The following is a 24,515-nucleotide window of genomic DNA, read 5'->3' on the forward strand; positions in this document are numbered from 1 at the left end:
ACACTTGACTAACTCTTGATCGTAGGCCAGTTCCTTCACCTCTGTGTGAATCAGTGCCTGTCTCATTGGGTTGTGAATGATGAAGTGTGAGTATACACAAGAAGCCCTCAGCACGGGCCTGAAGAGATGTAGCAAGTGCTTCAGAAATGTTGCCTGTTACGATCACTGTTATAATAATGGTGAGCACAACATGGCGCCGGCCTTCCTGTGTGTTTCATGCCCACAGAGTAGAGAGATGATGAAATGGGGTTCAGAGGTAGGAATTGGCTTGCTCCACGTCACAGGGTAATGAAGGCAAACTGAGAACTGAGACCAAAGTGTCTGAACCGTGAGGGGCTTCATTTCAACAAAAGCGCATGTCGGATGTTTATAAGCCTGGGTGTGACTTTCTGAGGAAGACGCTGCAGCAAAAGTGTCTACCAGCCTAGAAACCAAAGTCCTTAGGTTCTAATCACACCACCTCTTTTAAGTTGTTTGGCATCACGTTGGGTATGTTGTCTCACTTCTTTAGGCCTTGGCTTTTTTATCTGAAAAGTGAAGGAACTGCACAAAATGACTTTTGAGACTCCTTCCTATGCCATCAATGATTTGTATGACAAGTCCTAGCAGCTCCCAGGGCAGTGGAGTCATGGGGTGGAGAATCCTGTGGTTCCTTTGGACAGCACCCTATCCGTTGGGAGATTCCTGCACCAGTAAGCGAAGCATCCGGTTTGTCTAATGCTCTGGCTTTTTCCTTGCAGGTGGCATTGTCTTGAACCCATCGTTTTATGGCATTCCTGGGCACACCCACACCATGATCCATGAGATCGGGCACAGCCTGGGCCTCTATCACATCTTCCGAGGCATCTCGGAAATCCAGTCTTGCAGTGACCCCTGTATGGAAACCGAGCCCTCTTTTGAGACTGGAGACCTCTGCAGTGACACCAACCCGGCCCCAAAACACAAGTCCTGCGGTGACCCAGGCCCAGGAAACGACACCTGTGGCTTTCATAACTTCTTCAACACTCCTTACAACAACTTCATGAGCTACGCAGGTAGGGCCCTACCCTCTGCCAGGTGTGCGGGGCCGGGTGTCGGCATGGGCTCCGGTCCTGGCTCAGAATAACTCTGAGCAAGCTGCTTACCTTTGCTAAGAATTGTTCCCAACAATTCCTCACCCCAAACAATCAGGATACTGTTCCTTCCATGACACCCTTAGGGGACAAGGAGGAGGTTGCATCTGAAATCTCCTCAGAAAGACACACAGTGGGAAGCTGACCAGAACCAATGCCAGGAAACCTGAGCAGAAAGCCTGCCTCTGTCCACTAGGTCACCTAATGTCTTTCAGTCTATAGTATCCCTCTCTTTTCTCAAGAAAATGGACTCTTTGGACTCTACCTCCTAGGTTTCTCCTAGTTGCACATCTGTATTTTTCTCTGCCAGCGGTGGTTCAAACTTTTTTTTAAGCATGAAACTCTCACGCCCTCCTTTACTGTTTTATTACCAAAAAAACAAACAAAAAACCAAACAACAAAAACAAAAACCAAAAAACTTAGAATGCTTTTGGTTTTGCAAATACACAATTATTACATGAGATTCATATGTCCTTTTCCTAACTGCATATATCTTATCAAAGCCCCTTTTTTAATATACCATCAATAACAGTATTAAGGACTCATTCTTTGGGTTCTAGGATGCCCTGCATTTCCTTTTAGCATGTATCAAGGCCACTTCTAACCCTCATCTTTGGCAAATTAGAACAAGATACCCCCTCTCTCGGGGCAGTCACGCCCTCACCATTGACCCCTTAAGCTGAGAGCCCTTGCATAAGATCTACAGAACTGCATATGGGAACCCAGCACAAACTCTATTATTCAGTCTAGGTGTCCCTGCCCACCAGAACAAGCGAGTCCTGTGAAGGCAGAGATTACCTTTAATACATCACTGTATCTCTAGCACCTAGAATGGGGCCTTCCGGCTTAATAAATACTTGTTTGGAAGAAAAGCATGGAGGTACAAAAAGGAGTAAATGCTCTCCTTACAGGTCTATAAAATGGATTCTTATCAATAATCGTATTTCTACTTATATAAAAGTTTATTGTCCATCAAGGACTTGAACACACACTGTCTCATTTAATTCTCACCCCAAACCTCTGGAGTAGGAACTGTCCCCATTGTACAGATGACAGTACTGAGACCACTGATGTCATTTGCCCCAGGGTACATATCGGACTCGAAGCAGTTTGTTTTTTCTTTTCCACAATTGCGCCACTCTTCAAAAGGGAAGTGGACGATGGGTGAGTGGGAAATGGAGCAGCCTGGGTGGCTTTGGCACTCTGCTCCACCAGGGTGCCTCAGGGAACTGCCCTGAGTGGGCCTCCATATCTGCTTGAACCAGGGGTGCCCCCCTTCCAACTGTTTTTCATTTGTGTTGGAGTTTTGCTTCAGATTGTGTGTGGGGAGATGATTTTACTATGAAAACCCAATGAATTAGATGCTCCCCAAAGGGCCTTCCTGCTTTCCCGTTTGGGCTAATGACCTTTGGGGGCCTCAGGCTCATGTAGTCCAAACCTAAGTTCTCTCTAAGTGTCAGTAACCCACCCCAGCCCCATAAAGAGTCTTTAGGTTTGGGTCTCTTAAAAAGACCCACGGGCTGGGTATTTCCTCAAAAGCAGATTCCCACTGGGCTCCCATTCCCAGCCAAGCCGACACCCCACATCCGGTGCCCCGTCCCCTCACACAGCCCTGCTTACGTTCTATTTCTGTAGCACCTTTCCTTGGCCAGCTCGACGCACATGGAAAAGAAACAATAACATGAGTTTGGAAGTTTGCCGGCCTCTTAGGGGCTTAGGAGCTGCCACTAGCTACCAGACCCCCATAAACTAAATCTTTTTTTTTTTTGGTTCCCCTTTGTACAGATCTAAAGGGTGATTGATTTACTGTTGTTTTTTTAAAGGAACCCCTCAGCTCAGTGACCCATTAACAGCAGAACTAATTCACTGAGCTACGATAACAAACTTACACCCGCAAAAGCATATTCAAGGCGACCACGAGCTTTGAAATGTTTGTTTTCCTTAGGATCTCTGATAGATGAGGTGACAAAAGCAGCTGGATGAAATTCAAAATACAGAACAGGGCCGGGTTCTCAGGACTGGGGAGAGCGAGGCACAGGGGCTGTGCAGGGAAGACGAGAGGGCGGAGGCCTCGCCGGGTCAACCGCTTGGAGTGCCTTCCTTCTTGGGAGCTTCTTCCTCAGGCCTGGTCGCCCGCTGGGTAAAGCGTCTAGGGCAGTGCTGTCCAGTAGAACTTTCTGCAAAGATGGACGTGTTCTGGGTCTGCTGCCCAGGATGCTAGCCATGGAGCCCTTTATATATATAAAGACGGCTAGTGAGACTGAAGAACTGCGTTGTTAGTCTTAAGTAATTTTAATGAATTTAAATTGAAGCGACCACACATGGCTGGTGGCTCCCGTATGGGTCAGTGCTGGTCTCCAGTAATTACTGAGTGCCTCTGATATGCCAGGCACTGTGTGAAACACTTCATAGGTTTGTCTCAGAGAATCCTCAAAATAACCCGGTGAGGTCGCTGCTATTGTTATTGCGCCCGTTTTACAGATGCAGAAAGTGTGGTTTAGGGACCTTAAATAGCTTGCCCAGGGTCACACAGCAAAACCAAGACGAACCTTTCTTACTGCACAGCGTATGTTATGAATCAATAATTATTTGACGCCCCTTCTGAAACTCGGGGAGGTTAAGAGGGTCCCAAGTGCTCAGACCAAGCAGGCACCAGGGAGGTGATGGGGGCAGGCCTAGTTGAACAATAGGAGAGTGTGGTCATGTTGAGCTGCTGGATAAGCCCTGGGCAACAGCCTGGACTCTACTTCCTGAAGATAATAGGCCACAGGGGGCTCACCAAGAGTCAGGGCCTCCTCGAGTGTGGCAACCAGGCCTTCTCCAGTCTTGTTACCATCTTCATGAGTGTCAGGGCTTCTTCATAGGTACACGCGCTTTGACACAGCAGCCCTATTTCTAAGGACTGTATCCTACGGAAATAAGTGAGTTAATGCATTTAAAGATTTAGTCATACGAGTGTTCTTACCAAGGTTTATTCTCCAAATATTAATTAGGCACTTGCTATCTCCCAGGCATAGAAGAAAAATGCTTATATGTGTAAAAAATGAGCAACTGTTTCCAAGTCCAAAGGGAATGGATCGCTGAAATCTGTATGCTGCCACATATGTGGTCACTATAGATGATGTGAAAGACGATTGAGGGGCACAGACAGGGCAGTAGCGTGATGCAGTGGTTCAGGGCAGGAAGCTTGGGCTTGAGCCCTCCATGCCTTTGACCCAAGCAATTTACTTCTCCCTGAGCCTCAGTTATGTCATCGATACCATGGAGAATAATCACACTTACCCTGTGTGATAGTAGGTGTCATTGTACAGGTGAAGGGCTTAGAACGCTCCTTGGTATCATCATTAGATCACAATCAGTGACAATTGGTGGGGTCATTTGTTAGCTATTTAATGTGAAGACAGTCACAGAATGTTATGTATAGTGTAAGACAGGCGAGCGTGTGTGTGTATGTTTGTGATGAGAATTATGCATATTCATATCCATATTCCTGTACACATTCGTATACCTAATATACTAAATAGTAATGGATTACCTCTAGGTCATGAGTTCAAGGTAATATTTATTTCTTTGTAACCTGTTTTGCTATATTAAAAGTGTTCTCCAACGAATACCTATAACTTTCATCATCTCTTACTGTTATTACTGTTATTGTCATCATTATTTTTTAAAACAACAAAAAGGCAGGGACTTTTGCGAAGAGCAACTCAGTTATCCATGCACCAGATATGGGTTTGCTTGTTAAATGCTCCCACCAGCTTTAGGAGGCAGGTGACGTGGTTGGTAATTCCCTATTTTACAATGGGTGAAACTGAGGCTGTTGGGGGTCAGCAGTTGCCTGTGGCAGTAAGCATTTGCTGAGCATTTATCATAGCTCCTGGTGCTCCAGTCCCCTTCTCCTTCAGCCATGTTCTGAGACAAGCACCCTTATCGTCACCATCTCCACTTTACAGATGGGAAAATGAGGCACTGAGGGTGTGAAGTTACTTGCCCACTTGACTCCAGGTCCTGCATGCACTAATCTTACTACATAACCATGCTTCGTAGCCGTCACGCCCTTCTCCTGCCTCTAGCCTATCCAGTGCCTTTTCCAAGGCTCCCAGGATGAAGGGCAGAGTTCACAGTAACAAAGAAAAATGTACCCGATGACCTGGCTCTTCTCAGACCGAGACGTTTGAACTCTACTCTCTAGGCAATGGGGAGCCATAGAATGTTTGGTATCCAAGGCGGCATTGGAGCTTGAGAGAGGATTATGCTAGTCGTTCTTTTATACAGAGCTTGCTAATGGACGTCAGGCCCTTCTGCTGCCTTCAGATGTAGGAAAGACTTCCCCAGGGTGCTGGGAAGGAGGCTGTCAAAGCAGTAAGGGGATCAGAGGCAGCTTCTGTGTATAACCTCCTCGCACCCCTGTCCCTTCCCCACGCTGGACTCTCAAGGTCACGTCCAACTGCCCCGCACCTGCCCAAACTTATTTTCTGTTTGTTTGATAAGGGGAAGTGAGTTTATGCTGTAGGATTCCCAGTGGTGGGTTTATTTTAAGATCTGGCGAGCCCCGTGCTCCTCCGTCTGGGGCCCAGCTGCAGAAACCCCGAGCAGGCGGACACCTCTGGGAAGCGGTGTTTTCGGAAAGCAAGCCAAAACAGTGCCTTGTGCTGCCCCTGGGGCAGCTGAATAAAGCTGTTGAAGGAAGAGAGGGGAGGCAAGCTTCTTCCTTGGGGGCTGAGTCTTGGGTCACTGCTTTCAGTCCCCATCTTAGAAAAGAGGGCATAGAATTGAAGGTCATTCCATCCAAAGGCATTTAAGAGATTGTATTGCAGCCCCCTCAGACTCAGGCTCAACTCTTATTTATCAAGCACCTGCATGGTGCTTGACCCACACAAAGTCTCATTCATGTTCGGGAAGAAGTTCTCATGTTGATTAGAAGCCTGGCCTTGGAGTCAAGACTGCTGGGGTTCGGATCTCAGATTTGTCCCTAGCTCTGTGATCTTAAAAAAGTTGCTTGATCTCTCTCAGCCTCAAATTCCTCCTTGTAAAATGGAGAAACCCATAGTATTTATCCCAAAACCAGTGGGAAAATTAAATGTGCCCAAAGCACAGGGCACCATGCCTGGCTCATACCGAGCACACGGCAGACATCCCAGTGTCAGTGCTGTGTGAAGGTTGTGTTTGCCCTCGTGTTCCCAGCGTGGACACTGAGCCTGGATGGTCACTAGCTCTGCCTGACTCTTGGGTCTGCGCTCACGGCATAGGACCCCCTGCCTCTGCAGTCTCGTAGCTCCATCTCCTACAGTCCCTCAGCCTTCTTTCGCAGCCTTAGCCATGCAGCCTGGCTGACCTCAAATACCTCCTGCAGAAGTCTCTCCTTCCAACATGCTGCCTTTTTCTGTTCATCCGTGGTCGGCATCATGAACTTGAACAACCTTATCACAACCTTGACTCATACAATAAACTGACCTTCGTGTGAAATCTAGACAGGTAGCTCCTCAAGGGCAGGGATGTTTTAAGCTTCCCCTTTCTGTGGCCCGTGGCACGGAGCAGAGGATATGTAACAGATGCTCAGAAGGTGTGATTGAAGGACAATATCACGGCATTGGTACATAGTAGAATTAATGAATGAGTGGATGAATGAGTGAGAAGGAATGGATGAACAAGTGAACGCATAAAAGAACAAGGGAATGAGTAAGTGAATGAATGCATGAGAAATAGTGAACCAGTAGTGAGGGAGGGAACAGATAAGAGAATGCGTGACTTACTGACCAGTAGATTTGGGGGCTCATGGAATGCAGCTTATCGTGCCCTTGTCCTTAGCCATGACCTCTGGGCTGTTCCCTCTCCAGCCTCAGACATACTGTTTCAGTTCCGTCCACCCTCCCGTTCCTCCTGTTCCCGCTCACCTGTCTCCAGAAGTGATGACTACACTAATTTGTTCACAGACCATTAACTCTTGAGCACTGGAAGAGGCCAGCTCTGAGTTGGCAAGGGCTGGAGTGCTGGCCCTCCAGCCGCCAGGAGACATCATCCTTCTCTTGCATGTCTGCCCGTGCAGCCAGGTTCTTATCTCTCCCTCTGCCCGCTTGCAGATGACGACTGCACGGACTCCTTCACGCCCAATCAAGTCGCCAGAATGCACTGTTACCTGGACCTGGTGTACCAGGGCTGGCAGCCCTCCAAGAAGCCGGCGCCTGTCGCCCTCGCCCCCCAGATTGTGGGCCACACAACCGACTCCGTGACGCTGGAGTGGTTCCCACCCATCGATGGGCACTTCTTTGAAAGGTGAGTGTGGTCTGTGCAGTGTTGGTTCCCCCTTCTCTCTCCTGCCAAGAAAGGAAAACTTGGAAGGGATGTGAAACTTGGGGATTTTGCTGTGTTTTTTGTCCTTGCCCTTGTTTAATGGGGATCCCCACCACCTAGCCCAGTGACAGGCCGGTAGAGGACCATTATACATGTGGAGGTCAGGGAACAAATGAATGACAACTAACAGACATTAACAAGTAATAAAACATATTTTCAGTGAATGCCTGTTGAGCTTGAATTTATTATTAAAAATCTGGAAACTTCTTTTTTCCAGAGCTTCCTCTGGGATGGAGATACTGGTCTGGTCTCCATGAGCTCAGGACTTGAAATTGGCAAACGCTTTCACAGAAATATTATATATGAAGGTGTATATGTGTGTAGGGATATATATACATATATACATATATATATATATATGTATATTACATATGGTATATAGTATATAATTAGAATCTTTAACTGTGACCAATGTTTCTTTGTTGAATGAAAGGCAGAATTTTTAGAAGACCAGGGAGTGAGAAACTGAGGCACAAAATACCTCAGTTCTGCTCTCCGATCAGTCAGGTACTAGCTGTGTGGCCTTGGGCAAGTCACTTTCCCTCCTTGAGGCTATTCTTCTCCCCTGAAAAGTGGGTCTCATGATGCCTCAGTGGCCTGAGTCGGAGACCTGAATCAGATAGTCTCTTGTGGGGACTTTCAGCACCGAGGGCCCTGCAGAGCTCAAGCTTTGAAGGAACCAGGTTTTAAAGGGCCATGGAAACGGAGAGCAGTTGAGATCTTGCTCCCCGACATATATTATCAGTTCAGCTCAAATAAACTCTTATAAAAATTACCTAAAAAAGATAATAAAATGTAAAGTAAAGAGTCCTGAAAATAGACTAAAATGTTGACATCTCTATTGGAACTTAGCTATAATTTAGGACAGATTAGTATATTAACCCCCCCACCCCACCACACCCAGCCCCCCCGGCGGCCCTCTTTATCCACAAATGATGCAATAACATTGATGATGCTGAAAATAATAACCAGCTAATCATGACTTGATATTACTCGATGGTTGCGGTTGCTGCCACTTATTGAGTGCTGACTCGGTGCTGGATTCTGTACTAAATGCTTTATATACAGACTCTCATATAACCTTTCCAGTAACTATAAATGAGGGGCCATCTTCCTTTGCCAGATAAGGAGGGAACTGCAGCTCCAAGAGGCCGAGGGATTTGACCCAGAGCCCATAGAAGGTTGTGGGAGCTGAGCTGCAACTCACAGTTTGCAGTGTCTAGTCTCAGACTCCCATGTGTTTTCAGTAAGTGCTTCCCAAACTTGAATTGTGAAGGAGTGTGTGTGTGTGTGTGTGTGTGTGTGTGTGTGAGTGAGTTAAAATATATTAGATCATGGCACCATATTAAATTTGGGCTCTAATTTTCCATTCTACCATCAGTCCCTGAATCTAGAACCTTCATTCGGCAGCTGGGGGAATGTGATCGCAGGGAAGGAAATGCACCCCCTAGGCCCTCTGTAGAAACCCCCCTGCCCCTGCCCCAGCTGCCCTCACTGGGAGCTCAGAGCTGGGTTTGGGAAACCTCATGTGACACTTCAGAGCAGGCTTTCCAGCAGCCTGTAGATTTATTTATTTTTTCTGTGGCAATGAGAAGGATCAGACTTTTGGTCAAGCCTTGGCCTCGATTCCACTTAAAAATGGAAGTTTTGTAAATGAAGCTTCCTGTGTATGTATTCAATTTGTATTTCATAAAGCAGTTATTGTCCATTAAATAAATACCATCTGATTGTTGGGAACCTATTGGAGGGTTAATTCTTGTGTAATGAGATATGTCTCTATTACATAGTGCCCTCAGCTTCAATCAATATGTTTTTAATAACCTATAGTCAGTTGGTACTTGAGGCTCATACAATAGCTATTCTGTTCAGTCTACGGTTTCATAACGGAGTTATCATATGTTAAATTAAAACTGACATTTTAGAAACATGTCTAATTAGGGTTAACAGCTACGTAGACCATAGGCTATGGCGAAAGGAAGTCAGTCCACAAGTTCAATAACTTGTTGTAAAGAAGCGGAACTGTGTATAGCACTCTCCCGTACACACAGAGTTCATACTCCTGCATATTGGCTTAGTTCAAAGTGCACACGCTTTGATGTCAGGTTGCCTGTGTCCCGTTCTCAGCTTCACCACTCCAAGTCTCTAGGACCGTGGGCAAGCCACCTCCCCTCTCTGACCTTCTCTGACCCTCATTGTCTTCCATAAAAAGGTGCTAACCATGCCCACTTCACCTGGCTTTTGTGGGGAATTCAACATGATGACATCTGTGAGATGCCTTGTGCACACACGCTATGTTCAAAAGATATTAGCTCCCGTCTTGTGCCATGTTTTCCAGGGCTGTTGAGCTACTTGAAAATGGTCTTACTTTGCAAAATCTCTGGTGTTTTCCACTACATCCATCAATGCCAACCTCTTGCCCCTGGCCATCCTCATGTCCTCCTGCTGTTCCTCACATCTGTGGTCTAAGGGACTACAAGGGTTTTCCTTAGAAAAACACATTCAGATCCTCCCACAGCCTGTGTCCTCACACATGGGCAACTGGATAAATAATTCAAGGCCACCCTCAGCTTTCCGAACTCCTTTATTTTTATCTGCCTTGCAAACATGTGTTGATTGGATGATTTCAGTTTTCTGAATGGCGGGCTGCGATGCATTGGAAAGAGCGCTGGACTGGGAACCCGGAGACCTGGGTCTGAAGTCTGTGAGGCCCCATTTGTTCCCCTCTTCCTCAGCCGGTGTTCCGATCTGGAAGCCAGAGTTCTAGCCTTTCTCAGCTGAGGTTCTTCACCCAAATCTCATAACACAGAACACTACTGGAATAACCATTTTCTTAATTCTCCCAAGCGTGGTACATAACTAATACCATTCTAGAGTCATAGAAGAGAAGGTAATTCATGATACACAGTGGGCCTCTTAGAGAATCACTGCCCGTTAGGACGTCCTGCAATAATGGAAATGTTCTCTATCTGCACCATCCGATGTTGTGGCCGTTAGTTAGCCAACTGTGGCTGTGGAGCACTTGAAATGTGATGAGTGTGACTCAGAAAATAGGTTGCTAAATTTATTTAATTTTAATTAATTTAAATTTAAATAGCCACATGCATGTAACATTTGGTACCATATTGGACAGCATAGACTTGGGGCTTAAGCACTGACTCTCATGATACTGGATAAGACGGAAGGACTGTTTCAGTACTATCCTGTATTTCTATGATTGTGTGTGTGTGTGCGTGCGCACGCACACATGTACGTGTGTATGTTCACATGTCTGACTGTGTAGATACAGGTACCTATAACATTCAAATAAATACCAAAGGTAAGAAACACATATATACACTCTCTAGATATGTGGGACACTGCCTGATTTTGCTAAAGCCCAGATTTACTCTCTGACTTCCCAAGCTATGGCCTTGGGATGATTACTTTGTACTTGTGAACCTTAGTTTCCTAATCTGTAAAGTGGGATCATCACATCAAAGATACCCTTGGATTATCCGTGTCTAGTACTTGTACAGCACTAGCAACCAGAGGCTGTTCAATGACTCTGCAGTGAATGACTAGATGAAACAATGAATGGACATGTGAATCAATGAATGTGAGGGAATATACTTTGTGGAGCTCTGTGCATACAGGACCTATTTACTATCAGGCATGGTGGTTTATTCACTCACCAAAGTATTGATTGGGAGCCTAGGATGTGCCAAGAACTCAGTGCCATGCAGGTGACTGTATGTGTATAATCCATACACACATCTAAAGCATCGAAAGCAATAGAAAGAAAGACTCAATGGCTGTTCAGGTCAGTGTAGTCCCTGATTCCATCCTAGGGCATTTGTAATCTCATTGTCATCATAAAGCCACTCATGTGACTCAGAGCTGCTGCGCATGGATTGTGGTCATCGTAATGAAGCTCTGCCCTACAGAGTGGTGCCTTGGGAGTCTGTCTCTCCATTCCTTGTTCCTCGCCTATAAGGATATTTGTATAATAGTTATTCTTGCTGGCCCAGGAGTAAGTCATGCACATTCAAAAATACATAGAAAATTCAGAAGACCGAGGGGAATAAAAACAGGGGTGGGAGATCCTCCTATGTTCCACCACCCATAAATTACTGCCAGTGATATTTTGTCACATTAAGCTTGTTTGAACAGCATTGAAATGCTGCTGTAGATTCAGTTCTGAATATGACTTTTTCACTTAATGTTGTAGTTTACACATTTCCCATTAAATTGCATAATCTTTATAAATATTTTTGTCATAACTGCTTACTACTCGATTGAGCAGATTAACCTTAGGTTATGTCATCATTCTCCTATCACTGAATATTTCTGTGCTTGCAAAATTTGTACCTATGTATGGTTTCATATTTATAATAATAAAGCTAAGGGTATAAAATCTACAATTTAAGGGTCCAGACTAGGTTAGTCATGAGTCTTAGCAACATGTCTGAGTGACTGGTATGCATCCATCCATCTATCCATCCATCCATCCATCCATCCATCCATCCATCCATCCATCTATCCAGTACAAGTACACATGTTGACCACCATATAAGAAGATAAGCAGGGGCATGACTTGCTCAGGTTTGGGTTTGGGGATGAGCTCCCTGTGTGGAGGAGGAATGGGGAGTACCAGCAGACTGTGATGCTCACAAGCGTGCTCTTCCTTACCATGTGACCCCAGGGGCTACCGAGCTTCCCTGTGAAAGGAAAGCCCTAAGGCTTGCGAGACGGCTCCTCCATTATGTTGCTGCAGGTAGCCAAAGGGTGGAACTACTTCTAGGAATGATGAACGAGGTAGTAGCAGGCTCATTGCATTTTGAGAAATAATGGATCGGGCTGGCACATTGCTTGACATCTTTCTTCCCTTTGCAGCCTCTGTGCAGAGGTCGCTCAGGTTTGCAGTTTGAGGTCCACACTCATCTTTCCCCTCTCCTGACAACTGCCTCCTAAAGATATGCCAAGTCTGGAGAACAAGCAGGATCCCAGAGTCTAAAGGGAGATTGAATCCAGATAAAAACGACACTAGACAGTAGGGGAAGCCGCTGTAATATTCCACTTTGGGGACTGATCCCTTTGAGGGATTAGCTTGCCCCTTGGAAAGCTTCTGAAAGGAATTAGGTGGCATGGTAAGGAAGCTGCTTTTGACTGTTACATCAAAGAGTGTCTTCTCCATCCCCAGAATGCCAAGGCTGGAAGCTTCTTTAGGCATCATCTAGTTCAGCCCACTCACTTTTCAGATGAAGGAACTGAACCATGCCTTCTTTCTATTTAATACCTACAACACAGGATGGTGCCTGGCACATGGCAGGTACCTGATGAATATGAGTATATAAGAATATGATTTGAGGTCAAATGGGGCAAAAGAGTTTTCTCACAAGCACACATCAAATTCTCAATGGAGCTTTGGCTAGCTGATGAAGTTAAGATTATGCAGGTAGTGAGTAAGTCTTTGGCCTGTTGATTCTGTGAAGTTAATGGAGTATATCCACCATCAGCACAGAAGCCACTTAGGCCCAAACAGGGTTCGTGCTGGGCAATAGGAGGGGTAGGGGGGATTTCATATTCTGGAAGCTTTGGCACAGACAGGGAGGAAAGGGGATAGCATCCAATAGTGTGTCCTCTGCTGTCTTGCCTCTGGCCTCGCCAAGTCAGAGGCTCATTCAACTGTTCCTAAGTCGGTGCTTCTTTCTTCTTTCCTTGGCCTCCTAGAGAATTGGGATCAGCATGTGACCTTTGCCTGGAAGGGAGAATCCTGGTGCAGTACGCCTTCAACGCCTCCTCCCCCATGCCCTGCGGCCCATCAGGACACTGGAGTCCCAGGGAAGCAGAAGGTAAGCCGGCCCGAAGCTCATTTACAGGTTGGATGTGCAAAGAGCCACTCTGTCAAGGCCTCCAAGTTTTCTGATTTCAGTGGCCTCTCCCATATACCATCTCATTTGATCTTAAGAGCGCCCTGCAAGGCCAGCATTTCTTAAATTTAAAATATTTGCCTTTTTTTCCCCCCAGCTTTATTGAGGTATAATTGACATATAAGATTGTATAAATTTAAGGTGTATGACATGATGATTTGATACATGTATATATTACATAGTAATTACCACAGTAAGGTTAGTTAACTCATCCATTACCTCACATAATCACCACTTTTTTGGGGGGGCGGGGGAGGTGAGAACATTTAAGAGATACTCTTAGCAACAATACAGGATTGTCAACTGTAGTCACCATGCTGCATATTAGAACCTCAGAAGTGACTCATCTTAAAACTGGAAGTTTGTACCCTTTGCCCAACATCAAGGCCAATGTCCATGCATTCATTCAGCACGTGTCTTTTGAGCACCTGCCCTGGCCTAGGCATGGCATCCTTTCCATACAGGAAACAAAGGCACTGAAATGTTCAGTAAGTACTTAAGGCCACACGCCTGATAAAGACGCAGCACGTGTATACCGCCAGACCCTGACGGCCTGTAAGCACAAACAAGGTCATCTTAGAATCGATGCACATATTTGGAGGCTTCAGGACATTGGTAGTCTCATTCTTCTTCAGTGTTTGCTGGGAATACCCAGGGCATTCTCACATGTGTCATAACTTTTCCTCTCAGTGTCTGCCACGTGCCCTTCTTTTGTGGGATCCATGTATCTACAAGACCCTTGAAGAAAACATCTCATGATTTCTGTTCTTGTGGGTTCCACCCATGAGCAGAACTCCCCTGCTCGGGGGAGTCTCCCAGGCCTCCCGGGGCCGGCAGTCTCTGTGCTCCCTCACGGTACCTTTCACTGCTGGATCCTCTTTTCTGTAGAAATTAAGAGAGTGCCTTTTTCCCAGTGCTTTGTTGCACTGTGTCCCTGGAGCAAGGCTGTTTGGAGCCTTGAGAATCTCATGGGCTATTGCCTATGCAGTTTCCTTCTGGAATGCCTCCTGCTTTAGAGCTCAGATATAGTGCCGAAAGCCAGGCTAGCAGAGAGAGACCCCATGTTTTCTTCTCAGTCTTCCATCTTGCCCTCTCTTGCCCTCAGAGACTTACACTTAGAACACCCCCCCATACCCCAGCCTCATCTCCGCCTCCCTGCCCCCGCGTCCCCGTCCCAGTCCCTCTTGCTCCTGTGCAGGTCAGCTCAGGCCAACAGTCCCTGAGTGGGCACACTAATCCGTCAGAGGGAGCAGAATCCAAATCCTCATTGAGGGTCAGTGAGAATGCCTCCATTTTCCTCTGTATTTTTTAGAAAGAAGATTGCAAAGAAAAAGCCAAAGATAGAGTAAAGCAAGGCAGTGGGATCAAAGAGGAAAGTGATGGAGAAAAAAATGACAACACTATATTTTATCTTCTCAAGTCGCTTAAAATAAAAACGAGAGTCGATCTCGGGAACTCTAAACAACCCCATCTGGAATGTAAAGTGAGAGGGATGCCTGGGAGAAGCCCTCAGTTCATCCTCACAGCATCACAGGCCGTCAGACTTGGAAGGGATGCTGGGAGTCATTCAGCTCCAGTTCCCACCCAGGGCAGGACCCCCCCTTCCGCCCTCCCTCACGGAGGCTCTTCTAGCACCAGCTCATATAGCTCCTCGACTTTCCTTTTCTAGCTCCATTTGTTAGAAAGTTCTTCCTGAAATCTGCAGTTGTTACTTTTCCACCCAAACCTGACCCATGTGGGGCTCTCACAGAAGAAAGTGTGTACCCCTTACTGAACCCTTTGTGTGCCTGCAGAGAATGAACCAGTCTCACCTATGACCACCACAGGAGCTGTGTGCCAGGCAGGCACTGTGCTGGGCGTTGGGGGCAAGGCAGAGCTGACCATGATAGGGGAGGCAGAGGAGTAAGCTGGCATGCACCCTCTGGCCTGATGAGGCCGGGGCTAATAGGACAGAGCACTGGGGGACCCAGAGGAAGGAGACTTCCCCCAGAACTGGAGACGCGGGCTTCCTGGGAAAGGTCACCACACCAGCCAGCAAGGTGCATGTGAGACTGTGAAAGATATTGCTATGCTCAGAGCATCGGTTTTCTTCGTGTGATCTGGAGGCTTACGAGGTTCCTGGAGACATATGCGGTTATCCTCAGAGTCTAACATTCTTCCCATAATAATGCTACGACATCGTTTATGTTTCTCCCTCTTAACTGTCCCCCGAGAGTAGTAGCGCTTTCCAGTAGCGACATGGAATGTGATGTTATTGCTACTCTGATAGCATATGGAACACATGCTTGTGTGTTCTTGTGTTGTAAAGTTTCTGGGTTTTAATTTATGATATTGTAACTACTAATACACATAACCCACATAAACCAAAGCTCTTCCACAATGCTGGAAGGGCTGACATGGATTTGGAGCATGATGAGCAAGGTGTGGAGTGGGGAGAGGTTAAACTGGGTGAGATAGCTAATGACCAGATGACGGACGGTTTGGGTTTACACTGAGGGCAGCAAGGAGCCATCATGTGCCTGGGCAAGGGCATGGGCTGTGGTGAGATATGCATGCTGTAAAGATTGCTTGGGTTACTCTGTGGAGAAGAGAGAGGGAGAGGAGCATGCTGGAGGAAAGGGAACAGCGGCATGGCTATTGCAGCAACCCAGGAGAGGTATGGTGAGAGTAGAGAGAAGTCAATGACGTTGAGAAAGCTTTGGGATGTAGCGTCAGCAAGACGCTCCCCTGAAACTTCTCTGACTAAAACCCTCTTGGTTCATTCTACCATTTGTATGAATGAAATAATTTCCAGACATCTCCCCACACCTCCACCCAACGCAACTGTCAATTGGTTAAGTCTGTTCCTCGTTTGTCCCTGACCCTCTTAAAACGCGATATGTCGAAAAGAGTTCAGCTGGAAGTGCCAAGCCCCCTGTTTCCCTGAGCTGACTCAGGCCTCCAAGGAACCCCAGCAGCCCCGGGGTTTCCTTCAGGATATGTAAATTTAGTCCATGCAGGCCAGGAAAAGACACTGTTCTTTTTTTAGAGCATCCTATTACAGGCTCTGTGATCCGTTTGGCTCAGAGTCTTTTTAATATCCTTGAAGAAATAAACTTTTCCATGAGCCAAACTCTGCAATTTATTTCTCAACTCATTTTCATCCTATTTATCTTTGCGTGTTTAAGTTTTTGGACTTCCCAAACTAACATAAAACTCCCAAATCCATGAGCGATGCCAGACGTATCTTTGGGGTTGCGGAAAGAGCATGGGGGTGGGGGGGAGCAGGGCTGGGGGGTGGCCGTGAAGAGGTCTGAATCTTGGTTCCCGCCTGGCCATCAGTGTGCTCTGCGCTCGTGAAGGAGTCACTTAGGTTCTCTGAAGATAGCGTCTTATCCACAGAATGCATGTCCTTTCCAGCTCCAATATTCTATGGAGTTGTCACTTCTTTCTTTTGACCCCATATTAACATTTTCACGGCAACGTTCCTCTCTAGTCGAATGAGTTCCAGAGAAGAAGGTTAGGAAAGCAGATGTACATTGTTCTATATGTTGGTGTTTTTCAAGAATGAGCAACAATAGGAAATTTTTATGCTTTGAAGTAATCATTTATTGTAATACAATGTAGCACCTTAACTGTATTTACTTAAAAGTATTATAAATACTATAATTATTTTCTGTGGATTTTTACACATTGTGGAGAACAAACTTGAAATCAGTTAACACAGTGAAAAGGTTAACAAATAGAAGATTCTTCATGTAACATTTAAAATGTTGATTGAGTATCCACTGTTTCATTAACTCCATTCCCTGAACTTCAGGAAAATACAGTCACAGAAATCCTTGCCTTTGTACATAGAAAGTGGGTGTAATAAAAAGAAACCCTGTTTTCCTGTCTCTTTAGCAAAAACTATATTTCAGAGATAATTTTTTTCCTGGGGTATTCAATAGCATGATACATTTGCAGCCCAGTAATTAGATAGAGAGATCTGACTCACTCAAATCCCAATTAAGATCACTTATGCAAGCATAGAATATATTATAAGTGTTGGGTTTTCCATGAGAGATTAACACATGGCACTAACTGTTTTCATTTTTTCTTATTTGTGTGAGTCTTTTACCCCTTTTTCTTGCCTAGAATATTTCAGGTGTGCTAAAGTATGCATCTGCAAAAAACTTGGCACCAAGTTTTTATAACTATATTTGTGTCAACAGCTACAGTGTATATACATATAGATGTATAATGGATGTCTGTATAGATCTTCATAAATGTAAAGTTAAATCCACATAAGTATGTATAAATACATTTTACACACATATATGGCCTCATTGCTAGTCGACAGCTTATATAAACACGTAACTTTTCATTTAGTCACCATATATATAAAAGGATATGTATTAGTAATGAAGTAACAGTACCTTTGCACTTTTCTTTCTCCCTCCTTCCCTCCCTTCCTTTCTTCAGCCCTCTCTTTCCTATTTTCAGACTTTCTCCCTGCCTCACCACCACACAGTCAAATCGATTTGCCAGCTGTGTCCATTTTCCTCCTTAGAGACTCGGCTGTTTCCTTCTCTCCTCTGATGTTCCCTTTCTCTAACCACAGTTGTCTGCATTAGTGGATAGCTGTCTCCTAACTGGGTCACTACCCCAGGAGCTCCATGAGGAGCAGAGATCACGTATTTACAAAACCTGTTTTCTCGGTGACTGGCTCGGCTCTGGACGCAAACCAGGCATTCAATCGTTATCCTTTGAATGGATGGACGGAAAGATGGATGGGTGGACAACTGGATGGATAGTATCTGTGCCCCTAAACAGTGGGGCTTTTTTCTAAAAGACAACTTTCACTTGTTTGGTTAAAATTCTTCAGTAGCTCCCTATCTCTCTCAATATAAAGTTCAGTTCCCTTAAAGGGACAGACAGGACCCTTCATAATGTGGGCTCCACTTAGTTTGCCAGCCTCACCACTTGTTGTTCTGACATTGTTCTCACAGCCATCATCCTCTTCACTCACAGTCTCCATCAACTGTTCTTTTTGTTTGGAATGCCTGCTCTTCCTGAACTTTGCCCTGTTATTTCCTCCTTACTTTTCAGAACCGGGCCAATAGATGTGTGAGCATCTATTAAATATTTTATTCCATTTGAGTTTTACAGCAACTTGTGAGGTAATATTGCAGTAGGTGACACAATAAGAAGCTGTATAGCTGATATTTTTACCCAACTTTCATGGCTTCGACACCTGGCATGCTGCCTGGACCAGCAGTATCGCATAATAGTCTACTCCCCATCAGGGGATTAATTACTTAACCATCTGAGTCTCAGCTCCCTCTTCTTTCAGATGAGTTTCCTAAGACCTGCAGCGTACACTTATTGCCAGTAGGACAAGACCTGAGGCATGTAACGTGCTTGGCGCAGTGCCTGGCACGTGGAGGATGGTCAAGTCACGAAGCCTGGTGTTATTAAAGGGATGGCTGCTCTGGTGATGGGTTGGACTCCGGAACCCTTGAGGCTCCTTTTTGTACACTTGAAAGTTTGTCTCTGACAAACTCTAGACAAGCACAAGCCTCGCTAAGATCTCTATTTCTGTTGACTTGCTTGGGCACAATGACCAGGCTCACCTTCCTGTCCTCCGGAGAGCATTTGGTCCCTCTGCTGATTAACAAGAAACCAGGGAGGAAGCATGCGCCAAACGGATTTGTCATCTTCGCTGTCCTGGGGCTTTCCACCACCGACAGTCGTCTTCTCCAAGGAAGGGAGAAACGTTGCTCGACTGCTTGCCAATTCCAGGAGAAAGCTCATGGAGGGGGTGGCGTGTTCGCCTGGCACTCACCAGAACGCAGCAGGCTCCAATATGCCATGGAGAATGAACTCCTTTTTTTTTTAAATACCTTCAAGTTGTTTTTATTTATTTATTTTTTCAGTTTGGATAACAAATTTTATTTTTATTTATTTATTTATTAAATTTTATTGTTAGTTTCAGGTGTACAGAACAATGCAATAGTTATCCTTTTCACCCCTCACAAAGTAACAACCCCCCTCATCTGCTGCCCTCCCACCCCCGATATCATGCTTATCTATTACAATTCCATTGACTCCATTCCCACTCTCTACTCCATGTCCGGTGACTATATGTATATATAATTATAGTTGACATACAATATTATTCAACATCAGCTTCAGAAATACAGTGCGTTGGTCAGGCCTCTACACTGACTATGAAGTGGTCTCCCTCACAAGACATGAGTCCATCTGGCCCCCTTAAAAATACTTACAACATTATTGATTATGTTCCCCAGACTGTCTTTTCTATCCCTGAGGCCATATTGTAGTTACCAATTTGTATTTTCTCATCCCTTCCCCTTCTCCCTCATCCCCACCCCTGCCCCATGTAGCAATCATCAGTTTTTCCTCTGTGTCTCTGAGACTATTTCTGTTTAGATTTCTCGTTTATTCAGTTTTTTAGAATCCACATATAAGTGAGATCATATGGTATTTGTCTTTCTCTGACTGACTTATTTGACTTAGCATAATGTTCTCTAGTTCCATCCATATTGTTGCAAATGGTCCTATTGCCTTCTTCTTTATAGCTGAGTAGTACTCCATTGTGTAAATGTACCATCGTTTCTTAATCCAGTCGTCTACTTCTTTTTTTAACTTTATATTAACAAGATAGAAGATGCTTTGTTTAACACGTATTTCCTGAGCAGTCACTATGTGCATTGTCTTTGGACCAGACACTGTATTAAGCAAAGGCTGGATGGTATTGACTGAAACAGAGCTACGAAATAGAGACAAAAATAATAAAGATCCTGCAAGATGTTGGTGACACTGAGATGAATTAATTAATGGCTACAGAGTGTTCTTCATATATGTATTAAAATGCTGTGCTCAGTAAAGCTTACTGAATGAATAAGTGAAATATGTTTGCCAACAACCCCCAAAGTCAAGAGAATCAGGAACTCAGTGGTGTGGAGAGTAGATGGCAAGAAAGGCTTCTGTCTAGGTGGGGAGTCTTATTGGTGCCTTTGACTTAAATTTTTTGTTGACTCTAGCCAGCATTTGCTGCAAGGGATGAATGAATCTAGCCAAGGAGGGGTGGAGGGAATCTTACGTCCATCTTTCCTTGTTCTGATATGTTATATCTTGAAAGATCTTTGTGAATTTTCCTTGTGCCCCTGTTTCTTCTCTTCTCCATCTCCACTTGGTATGTTCTCTCTTGTCCCTTGGCTGGGTGGATACGAGGACATTGGAGGCATTTACAGCCTTCCCTGGAATAGCGTTTCCACCCCAAAATGACTTCCTACTTACCATATGGTGGTGAGGTGATCCCTGTTATGCTGTAACAGCACCACAAAACCTTTCAGACAAAGATTGATTTTTCCTTTTTGCTTTTGAAATGCCCAGTGTCCCCACCCCTCTACCAACCACTGATGCTAAAGGAAAAAACAAATGTGGCAAACAGGCCAACTTGAAATCCTCCATCCTGCCCTCACCAGCTCATCATCTATATCTCTTGATAGACTCCCTTAAACAAACTAGAGCCAATCACTGCGCTGAGTCCTGATTACTATTCTCAGTAGTGCAAAGTAGAGCTCTCTGAGGGTCCAGGACTAATGATCTCAGCAAAAAACAATTCAGAAGTCACTGCAGTCTGAAATAGGGAGGGATTAGGCATTTTCTCCTTGAGGAAAGAGTAGGAGAATCCCTCCTTCCTTCTTCCCTCTCTTCATCCAACCCTCCCCTTCCTGAGGCAGATTGGACAGAGCATGAAGAAGCTCAGTGGTATGGAATGACCTCATGTAGAGAAGGGGAGGAGGAGAGATAAGATGGCTCCAGGGCTGCCTTCCAGCTCTGTCATTCATTGTTCTAGACAGTTTCCTCCCAGAATCCTCAGCCCAAGGGGCAGAAGCTATCTGTGCTCACCTCCTCTTTGTTGAAGGTTTCTGACGCTTCTGTCATTCCAAACAGGTTACCGCAAAGGCAGTACCACAGGAATTCTAGTTTATTTTAGTGGCATCCAATAGTGAAAACAGACTGTGAACTTCCGGAAGAGGCAAAGGAGAGTTCTAATGCTGACCTTTTACATTTAAAGCTGTGAGACTGGTCATTTCACTCCACATTCCCTCACCTCTGAAATGAGTTCTTGCAAGAGTTAAACAAGTTTATGGGACTTAGGCGTTTGACAAATATTTGTCCCTTTCTTTTTTCCATCCTAGGCACAAGGCCTACAATGGAAGATGAGGAAGGAAAGTTTGGGGATTAACTCAATAGTAAGACACTTACTTGAGTATACTTTTGACCAAATGTCTGGTGATTCATTCAAGTATTATAGTGGTAGATTTGAGCTGGCTGCTGTACATACAGAAGAGTCACCAAAATGCTGAGAGTCTTCTCTTTCTTTTCCCCCTCTGTCTGAGTTCTAGTCAGACCAACCTCTCCCAAGATCTGCAGGAAACTCTGAGGACCAGACTGAAGGTTGTTCAGGAACTCATATCCTCATCTCTTCTCCATAGGTCATCCAGACGTTGAACAGCCCTGTAAGTCCAGTGTCCGTACTTGGAGCCCAAATTCAGCTGTCAACCCACACACGGTCCCTCCAGCCTGCCCAGAGCCACAAGGCTGCTACCTTGAACTTGAATTCCACTACCCTTTGGTCCCGGAGTCTCTGGCGATCTGGGTGACCTTTGTCTCCACTGACTGGGACTCTAGTGGGGCTGTCAATGACATCAAATTGTTGACTACCAACGGGAAGAACATCTCCCTGGGCCCTCAGAATGTCATCTGTGATGTTCCACTGACCATTAAGCTCCGGGATGTGGGTGAGGAGGTGTATGGCATTCAGATCTACACGTTGGATGAGCACCTGGAGATTGATGCTGCCATGTTGACCTCCATTGCAGACAGCCCGCTCTGCCTAGCGTGTAAGCCCCTGCAGTACAAGGTGGTCCGGGACCCTCCTCTCCAGGTGGATGTGGCCTCCATCCTACATCTCAATAGAAGATTCACGGACATGTAAGTGCACTTTCTGGACAGGGAGAGGACCAAGTAGGTGGGCTATGGAGGGATACAAGGAGGGCCAGAGAGACCTGGACTGGAAGAAAGTTCATCACAGCCAGACTCACTTCTAGGGATTTCTAGCTTGGCATTGGGTGTAGAATTGTCTTAACAAGGCAGAGTTGATTTGGTGGGAAAGGCAGTGGACAAGGAAGCAGAAGGCTTGGATTTTGATGGCAGCTCTATTGTGTGACCCTATGCATTTCAACCTTTCTGAAACTTAGCTTTCCCAACAGTTGGATGAAATTAGCAGTAAGGAAGTCGTTTGTTACTAATGAAAGTGGGAGAATTGAAGTTTGCTAACGATTGCTTTTTTATGTTGGATTAAAGAATATTCATGCATTCGGATTGCTTTTTTAGTGGGTGAGAAGGTGAAATTATAGCAAGTTGGCGGGGAATTGGCCATATTCCTGGGTATTTGCATGAGAATTTTGCTGGAAGGTGGACATCACCAGTCATGGTCCTTGTTTTGTTTTGTTTTCTTTTTTTTCCCTGAAACACATATTTGGTCCTTAAGGGTCCTTGCAGCTCTAGGTCTCCATGATTCTTCTGGATACTCAATGCTTTTACATGACATAGTGTTTGTCTTTGATATTCGTTTCTCAAGCCACCTTTCTCTATTACACCTTCCTCAAACATGCCCAGGATTTATGTTTTATGAGAGAAGCCACATTATCATGAAGTCATTAGTGCTTTTCCTATCTGCCAGACAATGGGCTAAGGCCTTTACAGCTTTTACTTGTGTCATCCTCTCTGTATCCGTAGCCCTATTATCCTTTTCATTTCACAGAGAAGAAAACAGCAGCTTCGAGATGTGAAGTCATGTGTCCAAAACCCCACAGTTAGGATATGGTGAGATCAGGCTTGGAATTCCACCTTGACTACTAAGTCAGTGCACTTAACCAGTGTTCACTTAACAATGTGATTGCAGATTCTGCTTTAACCTAACAAATGAGGGAGCCTTAGCCACCTAATTTGGGTACCAAGAGTCTATGAAGTCAATCACCAAACATTTGTTGAGTACGACTATATACACTGGATGTTTGGTGGGGAATACTTTGAGTATTGGAAAGAACTGTGTCTAGTTCCAGCCAGTCTACTTACTGTTAGATAAATCAGTCAGACTCTTTGAGCCTCAATTTCCTCTTCCGTGTGATGAAGATGTTGAAGTCAGTGGTTTCTATGGGCCTTTTGTGGCTCTTCCTTTGATTCTAAGATGATAGAAGACACAGCCTCTGCTCTGTCTACTTGAAAATATTTACTGAGCCAGTCACTAATAGAAACCAAGTTCTGGAGGAAACTTTTAATCTTTTTAAGAGACAGAATCATGTTCAAACACTTTACCAGCACTTCCTTTTACATGCCAGCAATTAACGTGCACATCACAAGCAAACCCTTGCCCATTCATTGACTCAGCAATGAAGCACACCTGTTTAAGAACTCAGAGGGCATGCTTGGTTTGTGTTTGAGAATGTATTTAAAATTTAAAGAATTGTCCTGCCTTGAAAATATTCCATAACCCTGTCTCTTCCATCTCCTAATTTGTCTAGAGTAGTAAAGTTCTATAAATAAGCATCCACTTAAAATTTCTTTATAAAACAATGGAGATCATAAATAACAGATATCTTAAAACCTCAGTTTAAACACTGCTTTTTTTTCTATCTTTTTTTTGGCCTCAAGTTATGAGCCTGTAAGAGCTGACATGGGCTGATGAGTGAGGAATGGTGGGAATTAAGCTAAAGAAGTAAAAACACCTGAGTTCTATTTTCAACTAAGTCACTACATTGCTCTATGACCTTAGGCTAGGTACCTACCCTTTCTGGTCTTCAGAGGCTTCCTCCACAAAAGGAGGTTGCAGTAGATTAGTAGTTCTCAAACTCGGTTGCATCACATGAAAACTTGGGACATTTAAAAAATGCCTGTATCTCACTTGCCTCCTCTCTGAACCCTTCCCTCCCCTGCCAGGTAGTGACATAATTGGTAAGGCTAAGGCTTGACCATGGGGCTTCTAAAATCTCATTATAATGTGCAGCCAAGTTTAAGAACCACTGCACTAAATTAGGTTCTGAAAGTGTGGCCCCTGACCAGCAGCATCCACCTCAATGGGTGCGTA

At 45.0% G+C, this 24,515-nt stretch overlaps 1 protein-coding gene across 1 annotated transcript in view; it reads left to right on the forward strand.

The window, feature by feature from the left end:
• Positions 1–24,515, forward strand: part of PAPPA (pappalysin 1) — a 201,265-nt gene that overhangs the window by 24,502 nt on the left and 152,248 nt on the right. Inside the window, exons 3-6 of the mRNA XM_019656847.1 lie at positions 741–1,034; positions 7,193–7,385; positions 13,173–13,294; positions 21,862–22,360. Coding sequence (XP_019512392.1) covers positions 741–1,034; positions 7,193–7,385; positions 13,173–13,294; positions 21,862–22,360 — 1,108 coding nt within the window. The remainder of the gene's footprint in view (positions 1–740; positions 1,035–7,192; positions 7,386–13,172; positions 13,295–21,861; positions 22,361–24,515) is intronic.

Source organism: Hipposideros armiger, unplaced genomic scaffold, assembly GCF_001890085.2.
Source record: "Hipposideros armiger isolate ML-2016 unplaced genomic scaffold, ASM189008v1 scaffold_267, whole genome shotgun sequence".
In the NCBI taxonomy this organism is placed as follows: domain Eukaryota; kingdom Metazoa; phylum Chordata; class Mammalia; order Chiroptera; family Hipposideridae; genus Hipposideros; species Hipposideros armiger.